Raw genomic sequence first — 11,360 nt, 5'->3', positions numbered from 1 at the left:
CACATAAGTGTATCAAGTACATTTGAAAGTGATTATCTCTGCAGAAAGGGGCCTGTAGTGTTAAGAAAGGTGATTGATGGGGGTGACATTGTGGCTTAATGGCTAAAGCTGCTGTCTGTGATGCCCGGCATCCAGTATGGGTTCTGGTTCAAGTACTGGCTGCTAAACTTCCAACCCAGCTCCCTGTTAATAGCCTGGGAAAGCATCAAAACATGGCCAAAGGTGGTGGTGGTGGGGAGCTGGTTCTGTGATGTAGTGGGCTAAACCACTGGAATCCCATATGGGTGCCGGTTCCTGTCCCAGCCGCTCTTCTTCCAATCCAGCTCTCTGCTATGGCATAGAAAAGCAGGAAATGATGGCCCAAGTTCTTGAGCCCCTGTATCCATGTGAGAGACCTAGAAGAAGCTCCTGGCTCCTGCCTTCAGATTGACTCAGCTCCAGCCATTATTGCGTCCATGTGGGGAGTGAACCAGCAGATGGAAGACCTTTCTCTCTGTCTCTGTTGGTAATTCTACCTCTCAATTAAACAAATAAAAAAATCTGGGAAAAAAAAAAAAAAAGATGGCCCAAGTGTTTCAGTTCCTTGCCACCTATGTGAGACATGGAAGAAGCTCCTGAGTCCTAGTTTTGGCCTGGTGAAACTCCAGCTATTCTCACCATTTGGGGAGTTAAGCAGCAGATATAAGCTCACTCTCTCTCTTTGAAGTGAACAAATAAATCTTAAAAAAAAAAAAGTGACTGGGAAGGGAACTTTGTGTTCTCTTTCTTGTTACACTGCTTGATTACAAGGATGCATCAGTCATGTAATTAAAAATAACCAAGAAACAAAGAATCCACCCTGCTACCATCCACTCCCAAGGTCAGAACTGGAATGATTACCAAATTACCAACATCCCTGCTTGAAAATCAGGCTGTGCAGCCATATAGAAAAAACCTCTCTTTCTCTCTTCTGTGGAGGAAAAGCACCAAGAGAACCAATCTGAGGCTTATTACCATGCAACAGCCAGCAATGAGATTGTAAAAATACTTTACACATTTGCAGGAGACTTCTGGCCCTGTCCAAGCCATAGCAAGTGAAACTTACTCAAAACTCACTAAGCCTATAGCAGGCTAGTATTTAAGGTCATTATTTCCTGCAGCCTGTGAATGAGGTTACAAACATTCAGTTAATCCTTAATACAAAAAACGGTCCCCATGCTTGCAGCAGCCACTGCACCACGATCGGCTCCGACAAGGCACACCTGAGACCCTTGGCAGATGCTCCGCAGTGAGCGGTGGTGGTGGGGCTCTAAACCAAGGCTTCTCATCCCCAGCTTTTCCATTTCCCCATGACCTGCAGCTGAAGCTGACTCTAGGCAGCTTCACTGTAGACCCTGCTCTGGTGATAAATCCAACGTGGTTGCCTCCCATGTTCACCTCATTTTCACGCCACATTTCTTTCCAGATGTAATCTGACCACAGCTATGGACGTGTCCTGATACAGAACAGAACCTCTTGAAGTAGTTTTGCGTCTTGGGACCCAAAAGCTGCATTTCAGCAAAGCATGCTCAAGGCATGCAAGGGTACACCACCCCAGCTAGGGTTAAAACTCAGCTTGTGCGACCAGCATTGTGGCATAACGGGTTCAGCTGCCGCCTGCCTCGCTGGACGCCCGTTCCAGTCCTGGCTGCCCCACTTCTGATCCAGCTCCTTGCTAATGTGCCTGGGAAAGCACCAGAAGAAAACCCCAGAGCATGGGACCCTGCACCAACTTGGGAGACTCAGAAGAAGCTCCTGGCTCCTAGCTTCAGCCTAGCCCAGTCCTGGCTGTTGCAGCCATTTGGGGAGTGAACCAGCGGATGGAAGACTCTCTCTCTCATCCCCACCCCTCAACTCTGGCTTTCAAAAAAAAAAAAAGAAAACAACAACAACAAAAAAACCCCAAAAAAACAAAAAGACAAACTGAAGCGGCGTCCTCTCAGCAAGGCCCATGGAGCAGCTCACCAGCAGGGGGCGCAAGTTCACCATCGCGGCGCGCTCTCACCTGAGCCCTCCCGAGGCCAGAGTCTCCGCGGGTCCCGGCTCCGGGGCGCGCTCCGTGGAACGGATCCCGGGGACGCTGGTGCCACGACCCGTAGGTCCTCTTTCAGCTCAACCGTTCGTTTCTCCGTCCTGCTGTATGTTGTGCAGAGAATCGTGAGTGATGACGCCAACGGGAGGTGGCCCTCGACGCTCAACTTTCTCTTGACAAACGCCGTTTTCTCTCAAAGGATCAAAGTTTTCCACCGCAGGAAAAGGAACCCCCGGAGGAGAAGCGCCCTTTGGCTCAAATAAGGGAAACGAAGGGCTCGCACTGGATGCCTCCCTTACCTCGCGCCCTCGTGAGGCACACCCGTGCCGGCAGCACTAAAACGACCCCCGGAATCCGTCAACCGAGGCGGCAAAGCCCCGACCGCGTGGATACCAGGCGGCGCAGGGCGTGCGGCGGCCCCGGGGGACCGCGGCCCTACACCCGGCGCCGGACTGCGGGCGGCCGCGGCCCCTGAGGCCCCTGAGGCCCCTGAGGGGAGGCGGCGCCCGCGGCCTGAGGGGAGGCGCTCTCTGAGGGGAAGCGGCCACGGGAGGGCGGTGTAGGCGCGGCACAGGCAGCCCCAGAGCCGCGTCCTCGCTCTGGGCCCTCAGGCCGGGCCAGGGCTCTCTCCTGCGAGCCGCGCCGCCGTCTCCCCCGAGGCCGCCCCTCAGGCGCGGCGGCACCTCAGCGCCCCCCCGGAGGGCGGGGCATCCCAGGGCCCCGCCCACAGAGGGCGGAGAGCCGCGGCGAGGCCCCGCCCCGCCCTCGGGAGGTGGGAGGAGCGCCCGGCCCCACCCCCAGGCCGCACGTGACCGCGCCCCGCCCCCGCCGCTCCGCAGCGCCAGCTCGGCAGAGCGTGGACGCCGCGGCCGGCCGCAACTTTGTCCCCGGGGCGCCGCGGGCCGAGCGGGAGCAGCCCGCGCCGGGCGCCGGCCCCATGTCCCGCGCGGCGAGCGAGAATGTGGAGTGCACGCTGCGCAGCCTGAGCAGCCTGATGGGCGAGCGGCGCCGCCGGCAGCCCGAGCCCGGCGCGGCCAGCCCGGCCGGCGAGCGCAGCCTCCTGGCGGCCGCCGAGTCGAGCGCCAGCCTGCAGAGCGCGGGCGCGGGCGGCGCGGCCGAGCTGGAGCGCGCGGCGCGGCGCCAGTTCCAGCAGGGCGAGACCCCCGGCTTCGTGTACGTGGTGGCCGCCTTCTCGGCGCTCGGCGGCTTCCTGTTCGGCTACGACACGGGCGTGGTGTCGGGGGCCATGCTGCTGCTCAAGCGGCGGCTGCGCCTGGACGCGCTGTGGCAGGAGCTGCTGGTGTCCAGCACGGTGGGGGCGGCCGCCGTCGCGGCGCTGGCCGGCGGGGCCCTCAACGGCGCCTGCGGCCGCCGCGCCGCCATCCTGCTGGCCAGCGCGCTCTTCGCCGCGGGCTCGGCCGTGCTGGCCGCCGCCGCCTCCAAGGAGACGCTGCTCGCCGGCCGCCTGATCGTGGGCTTCGGCATCGGTGAGTGGCGGCGCCGCGCGCCCTGCCCGGCGCTGGGCGCTCGGGGGCGCCTGGATGCCCTTTGCTCTTTGGGTGGGGAGGGGGCGCCCAGCCTGGCGTGGCCGTCGTTCTGGGTCCGCCGTCCGGGACCCGGAGCTGCGCTGGGTTCCCCCGCCTTGCTCCGCGCCCTGGCTCTTGCTCTCCGGGCGGGCGGGACGTGGCGCCCTCCCCGTGGGCGCTGCTGCTGTGCCTGGTGGCTCTGCAACTTTCCGGCCTCCCTCCACGCGCGCCGTGCCCTCTGTGGGCCCGCGGGGTCCTCGTTGGCCACCCCGGCCCGGCTGTGCGCCCCGGCTGCCCTGCTTTCCACCAGCGGAGCTGCGAGGGAAAGGGCGCGTCCGCTTCGCTGGTGCGTCCGGGGGCGGCTCCCGCTGGGGTCCGCGCCCGGAGCGACGCCTGCTCGTGGCTCAGTTTGGGAAACGGAGGGGTTTACGCCCGCGGCTCGCCCGGCCAGGGCAGGGCCGTCTGCCACGGGCTCGGCGGACGGAAGTTGTTAGAAAGCACTCACTGGTGATTTTTTCCAGGACGCACCGCTGATGCTGTTTTAGTGTCCGGTCATTAGGATATTTTTTGCTTCCCGTAGCGGGGCTGGGTGGCTCCCTTGGGCCGGGGTCGCTGCCCACCTGGTCGTTCTGCGCGTGCTTCCCGGGGACGCTTCGCTTCTGCTTTGCCCCGTGGCTTCCAAGGCAGCGAAGAAGCCGCCGGTTCCCCGCCCGGCGTCCGGACCACCATCCTCTAACGCAGCCTGGGCTCGTTAGGGCTGACTTGGCTTGAGTTCGTTTTGTGCGGTGTGAGTGAGGCTCTCCGTGTAATGTTAGGTCGGTGCACAGGCTCCAGAGCGGCCCAGCCCTGAAGCTGAGGTTAATCCCGCCTTCCTTGGCACCCGCCTGTGTCCTTAGGGCCCTTGAGCAGGTACCCTGCCCTAAAGTGGGCGGCCAGGAGACCCTGATCCCCTACCTTCAGCTGGGCCACCAGGGTACGCTGCCTTGAGCCAGGTGACCAGGATTCTGTTCTAAGCCTTGTCTGCTTGGGACACCTCGGTGGCTTCTGTTGGATAGAATGTGGGAATAACATCGTTTTTGGTAGCAAGATTTGTCCGGTAAACAAATTGGTGATATTTTCCAGAGATCTCTAAATGAAGCATCCTAGTATTCCATAACCTTGGGGGGAGGTGCTTATGCGCAGCTGGCCGGAAGATCCAGCCCAGGTTGTGCCTCACATCCTCTCCCAGGTGTTGTGAGCAGGTGCGAGCAGAGGGAGGGGTCGGCATTCCTGGCAGCCCCCCAAGGTAGAGCTTGATGAGAGGCTGATGCGAGTGGAGGGCTCAGTGACCCCAGCAGAGAAGGTCAGTCGCCTTCTCCCCTGGAGGTGGTCCGTGGACACAGGGGTCATTTCACTGGAGAAATGAGTGGAGGGGAACCTAACGCAGGGGACCCATGCGTTAGGGAGAGTGGGATGTGCCCAGCGGGTGGTGTCAGAACAGCCGGGTTGTGAAGCAGGCGGTCAGGGCGGCAAGGGCTGTGGGGTCTGTGTGTCCCAGCCCCTGCTGTGCTCTCCAGGCTCCCTGGTTTGGGGTGTGGCCGGGACTAACCCCAAGGGGGCCCATCTCCCTTCTCCTGGCAGACATACCTGGACCAGGTTTCCTCGGAGCCCTCCTCTTTGGCACCTTGTTTTAGGGTCATAGCTAGACTTTGAAATAGGGCACATTGAGAAACCACAAAGCAGGACCAGCGTTAGGCCGCCACCCTGCCACCTGTGAGGAGAGCATCACCTCCGGGCCCTGGTTCATGTCCCTGGGGCTCCACTTCCCAGCTCCCTGATAATGCAACTGCAGCCGCTTGGGAGACCAGGAGGAAGGTCCTGGCTCCGGGCTTCCGCTAGTCTCGGCCCTGTCTGCTGCTGCCACTTCGGAAGTGAACCAGCGGATGGAAATCTCTGGCTCTGTCTCTCCCTCTTTTTCTCTGTAACTCTGTCTTTCAAATAGGTATTTTTTTTAAGTGAGAAACCACAAAACCAGAAAAGCTGCTTCAAGGTAGGATCTGGTCAGAGCATTTAGCTGTATACACGAAATCCTTAAAACTCCTATTGGTAACCAGCCTTCCAAAGGAGAAGTCACAACCATTATCATTTCTTTTCATTTTCGTTTTTTACTTGAAACAGCGATTTTCCACCTGCTGATTTACTCCTTGAGTACTCAAAACAGCCAGAGCTAGCCCAGGTTGAAGCTGGAAGCTGGAAATTCCATCCCTGTCTCCCATGTGAGGGGCAGGTATCGAGGCACATGGGCCATCACCTGCTGCACCCCCAACCCCCACCCCGGTTGGTGAGCAGGAAGCTGAGTGTCCAGCCAGGCAGTGCCAGGTGGGATCCAGGTGTCCCGAATTGTTACTTAAGCCATGGTGCCAGATCCCCAGTGCACAGCAGTTAGATCCAGCAACCCGGACATGGTCCCCAAAATGAGGTTCTGCTCACTGCTTCAGAGAAGTTTGCCAAGGCAACTCCTTTCCTCGACGAACTTACCTGCGGAAAGTGGGGGCCCGGCCCGCGGGGCAGGGATTTTTCTTAATTTTGTTCACTGATGTGTTCCTGACAGATAGGAGAGCTGAATAAATGAGTGAACGAATGTGAACAGTCACATGAAAAAAACCCCATTGCTGGCGGGATCTCACCGTAAGTCAGAATTGTTCTTTGCACAAAGGAAAGCCGGTGTAATACCACAGTATTTGAAAGGTCATCTGAAGGTTTTGGTTGTAATAGTTGAGTGAAATCACCCATTTATCTATTCAACACGGCTAATTAAGCTTCCATTATAGATGCTGCCAGGATTGGGGTAGGCAGTAATTAGGTGGATAAAAATCCCACCCTGGGGTGTTTGTTCTCCAATGGAGCAGGAAGACACTCATGGAGCAATTAAAGTGCGATGGAGATTTTGCTCAGGTGCCCAGCGGGGACGCAAGAAAGCGGGCAATTGAGTCTTTGAGGGAATTCAGTAGGACACAGGCCTGAGGAAGATTTCGCAGGATGGGTATTTAAGCTGGGGTTTGATGGGTGAGTAGGAGTTTAGCCGATGATAGAGAAGAGGTGCTTGTGTTTGGAGTGGGCACCGAGGCAGGACTAGACTCCTGTGCCGTTTCACTGGGCGGTGAAACAGTTCATAGTAGTTAAATGACCAGTTCACCGAGACAGAGTCAGGATTCCCAACTAAACCACAGAGTCTTGCTCTTTGAACACCCTGGGCAGTTACGGTGAGGTATGCACAGGTGTCTAGGTGAGTGAGAGGTGGGGGTGGGGTCTTCTTGGAACAGGAGTGTGTATTCAGGGCTCAGGCTGAGCACAGCTTGTTTGGCCAGATGTGTTCATGGGTAGCCAGTGGAGGATTTTGTTTTCGTTTTATTTAAGAGGCACAGAAGCAGAAGCGGACAAAGCTCGCTTCTGCTGTTGGTACCCACAAGGTGGTGGGTACCCACAGGTGCCCACAAGGGCCAAGGCTGCACCAGACCAAAGCTAGAACTGAGATTTCAACCTTGGTGTGGTCTCCCATGTTGGGGGGGTGGGGGGAGCAGGGACTCAGGTGCCAGAGCCCTCACCACTGCCTCTCAGCGTGCTCATTAGCAGGAAGCTGGAATCAAGAGTGGGGCTGGCACACAAAGCCAAGCACTGTGGTAAGAGAGCAGCAGCTTAACCATCAGGCCAAATGCCCACCCCCACTGATGGTTTTTAACTGTCAGTGATGTAAGGAAACTGCCCTGGAGTTTCATGTTTTCTCTTTAACTCTTAAGGTCCCGCCCCTCCCTCGTTTGCACTTTCAGGCTCTTAGAAAGTCTACAAACCCTTTAGAGTAGCTCCCTACAGTTTGGGAGAAGCCAGGGTGTGGCTGTAAATGGCTGGCACAAGCCTTTCTGCAGGAACTTTGGACACAGACAATGAAGTCCGGCAGTGGAGGGAACTTACTCTGTGCTAAGTGAGTCAGTAGTAACAGACCCAGGCATCCCCAAATCAGGGGCTCCTGTGTGTTACTTTAAGGTTCTGCTTCCTTGAAGGGTTGCAACAAAGTCTGTTGATGGCCTGCCCTGGCTGGATCATTGTTTTCAGTATTTTCTTTACCCTCCTGAGTTTGCTCTTGGACTAGACCCCCCAGGCATGAGGCCAGACCCTATCCATTCTTCCTGTCCGTGGCTGTCACCACTTGTGCTTGGGAAACTTGAAGACTCAAATTTCTAACAGGATACCTATTTTCCATCTCAGAAATTAACTGTTTTGACATAAACAGGTGTCTATCAGGGTTGTACTTATAACTCAGGTTTTAACATATGGTTAGTTACATTGTTACAGCAAGATGGAGGCCTGTGAGTTTGCCCAGGCTTGCTTTATGTGGTTAGTTCCTGTTACTTTGTATTTGTCCTGCGTTATATTCGAGTCAGTTGTCTAGGCAAGACAGAGTCCAAGAGCATCATACTGTTGATTACCATTGGCATATGTGTGGCCAGCCAGCAGACGTACAGAATAACACTTTTTCATACTGTTGGCATTTATTTGGTGTCTGTGGGCCTCTGAATTCTGATACTCCTCAATTTTGAGATGCTTTACTGAGAACTGAGGGTAATTTGTACATCGTTGGTCTTTAGTTAATCTCCCCCGGTCTGCCTGTTGCAGGACTCCCTCTAGTGGAACACAGTTGTAGCCGCATATAGCAAGCAGCCTGTAATTGACTTGTTGCTAAACTACTAGAAATACAACATATTTTGTTCTCCAATAGCACTTGAAATTTTTATTCCTTAATGTAAAGCAAATATAAAATCGTTTTGGATCAAAAAATCATGCAAATCGGGAGTAACATTGATAAAGACTTCTGTATATGGTAAGGTTTCTCAGCCAGATGCAGCCAGATGTTCAAATAGCGAATCAGCTCATGGAAATGTTTTTGTGGGGGAAGTGATCACAATTTTTCCTACAACCCCCTCCAGGTTTTCATTGTTTTTTTCCTCAGGGCTTGTGTATAGGATTTGTGCCTCCTACTAGTAAGAAATGGACATGAGGGGCTGGCGCTGTGGAATAGTGGGTAAAGCCACCAGCAGCAGCACAGGCATCCTATATGAGTGCCTGTTGAAGTCCCAGCTACCCTACTTCCAGTCCAGTTCCCTGCTAATGTACCTGGGAAAGCAGCGGAGGATGGCCCCCAAGTCCTTGGGCCCCTGCACCCATGTAGGAGACCCAGAAGACGCGCATAGCTGCTGATCAGCTCAGCTCCTGCCATTGTGACCATTTAGGGAGTGAATCAGCAGATGTAAAATCTCTCTCTCTGTCTGACTCTCTGTAACTCTGCCTTTCAAGTAAGTAAATAAATCTTAGAAAAAGAAAAATATTTGAAAATAACACTTGCTTCTCTCTCCTTGTTTTCAATACGTTAAGAGTTTTGCGCCCTCCCTCCCTTTTCTGTCTGGTGGCACAGGGACTTACAAGCTAAGTATGTTTGCTTAGTGATATTGTAACACCCTCTTCAGGCGGCTGACAGAAGTCTGTTAACTGGTGTTAGACATGAGTGATGTTAAGTTGATCACGTGACTTCTGTGGGAAACACTACCTTTTCCCTCATCCACGTTTCCTTTTATCACAAGCTCCAAGTGAGAACACGGTTAAAGTTAGATGACTGACGCTGGCATCTTTGGACACAATGTAGGATTTATTAATAGAACTCAGATAGCAGTCTTTGCTTTCTCAACAAACTTATTTTGTTTGAAAGGCAGAATGTCAGACAGAGCTGTTCCATTTGCTTGTTAGCTCCCCAAATGCCTGCAGCCACCGGGACTGGACCAAAGTCAGGAGCCCAGAACTCAGTCTGATTTTCCCACAGCTTCTTGAACCATCACCTGCTACCTCCCGGGGGGCACTGTGCAGAGCTGGGTCTGGGAACCCAGGCATTGTAGCATGGAATGTGGGCATCTCCAACAATTCTTAACACCTGGACCAAACGCCTGCCCCGGTCTGTAAGCAGAAGTATGTGAATCAGTTTTACTTCTTCTCTGATCAAGCCTGGCTCCTTCCACGTGATCCTCTTTCTGCAGCTTTTTCATTTCTTTTCCTTTCTCTTCTGTGGTGGTCGGAGTCCGTAAGCAGCAGCAGCACCTCGAATCCATGCTGCTGCCGGAAGGAGGAGCTGTGCTCACAGGGAACCTCAAACCTTATCCACAGTCGGAATTTTATTTCCTGGACCAGTGCTGTGGCCTAGTAGATAAAGTCTACACCTGCAGCACTGGCATCTCATATGGATGCTGGTTTGAGTCATACCTGCTCCACCTCTGACCCAGTTCCCTGCAGATGGCCTGGAAAAGCAGCAGAGGATGGCGCAAGTGCTTGGGCCCCTGCCCCCAAGTGGGAGACCAAGAAGAAGTTCGAGTTCCTGGCTTTGGATCTGTCCAGTTCTGGCCATTGCAGCCATTTGGGGAGTGAACCAGTGGATGAAAAACCTGTCTGTCTGTCTGTCTGTCTCTCTCTCTGAAACACTGCCTCTCAAATAAATAAATAAATCTTTAAAAAATTAAAAAGATCCATTTCCCTTGATGTGCAGAAAAAAACCCACCCATTTTAATGGGACCTTCTAAACTTAGGTTGGGAACACTGCATTTCTGTTTAGGCCTTGTATTATTTTCGTAAGTGTTAGCACCACAGATGGGAACTGCATGGTCTGCACTTTGCATCCCAAGTCACCTGGCATGGGCCTCATTTTCTGGCAAAGCTGAGCTGCGTGGCAGGGGTCATCATCTCCGTGCCCTGTGCTGGGGCATTCCAGGTGGTCCTTCCTCATGGCAGAACGTGGACTGGCGAGCAGTTCAGCTGTCAACACCCTGGCTCTGGTGATGCCTGCCTAAGATCTTTTGAATGCTTGCACTTGTAGACAGGTTGCATGGTCTTCACCCTAACCCAGCAGCATAATAAATACTATCTGTATTTTAAAGTGAGAATGTTCTGGAAGAAAACAAGGGAAGTAATTGCACGCTGGTCACACGTGTACTGGGAGGAGCCTGCGTTGGCACTTGGGGTACGGCCGGCTCCAGGGTCTGTCTGTTGGCAGCCGCTGGCAGATGCTCCCCTCTGCCTGAATTGAGCATCAGTGGTGTTCGCCATGACAATCAGTGGGCATACTTTTGTATGCTTTAGTATAGATGCATTTTGTTTCATTATTATGGTGAAAAAGTAACAAGAACTTTGTAATCTTGTAATTTATTTTTTAAAATTTATTTGAAAGTCCTAGTTACACACAGAGAGAAAGAGAGGTCCTCCATCCACCGGTTCACTTCCCAGTTGGCTGCAATGGCTGGAGCTGCACCGATCCAAAGCTAGTAGCCAGGAACTTCTTTCTGGTCTCCCACATGGGTGCAGGGGCCCAAGGACTTGGGCCATCTTCTGCTGCTTTCCCAGGCCATAGCTGAGAGCTGGATCAGAAGTGGAGCAGCCAGGATTTGAACCTATGGGACGCTGGCATTGCAGGTGATGGCTTTACACTATATGCCACAGCACCTGCCCCGCCATCGTTTTTTTTTTTTTTTTTAAGGATTTTTTTTGGACAGGCTTTCTCTAGGAAACTTGAGTGGTCTATAATTTTTATTTTATTTTTTATTTTGGTTTTTCAAGATTTTATTTATTTGAAAGGCAGAGTTACATACAGGGAGGGAGAGGCAGAGAGAGGTCTTCCATCTACTGGTTCACTCCCCAAATGGCTGCAACAGCCAGAACTGGGCTAATCTAAAGGCAGGAGCCAGGAGCTTCTTCCATGTCTCCCACACGGGTGC

At 53.9% G+C, this 11,360-nt stretch overlaps 1 protein-coding gene across 1 annotated transcript in view; it reads left to right on the top strand.

Annotated features, from left to right (window-relative positions):
- Window positions 1-2,987: 2,987 nt before the first annotated feature.
- SLC2A13 (solute carrier family 2 member 13) overlaps window positions 2,988-11,360 on the top strand; it is a 333,838-nt gene continuing 325,465 nt past the window's right edge. Inside the window, exon 1 of the mRNA XM_062195072.1 lies at window positions 2,988-3,537. Within this exon, the coding sequence (XP_062051056.1) occupies window positions 2,988-3,537 (550 nt within the window). The remainder of the gene's footprint in view (window positions 3,538-11,360) is intronic.

Source organism: Lepus europaeus, chromosome 6, assembly GCF_033115175.1.
Source record: "Lepus europaeus isolate LE1 chromosome 6, mLepTim1.pri, whole genome shotgun sequence".
In the NCBI taxonomy this organism is placed as follows: Eukaryota; Metazoa; Chordata; class Mammalia; order Lagomorpha; family Leporidae; genus Lepus; species Lepus europaeus.
This window is presented reverse-complemented; position numbering and strand designations above follow the sequence as displayed.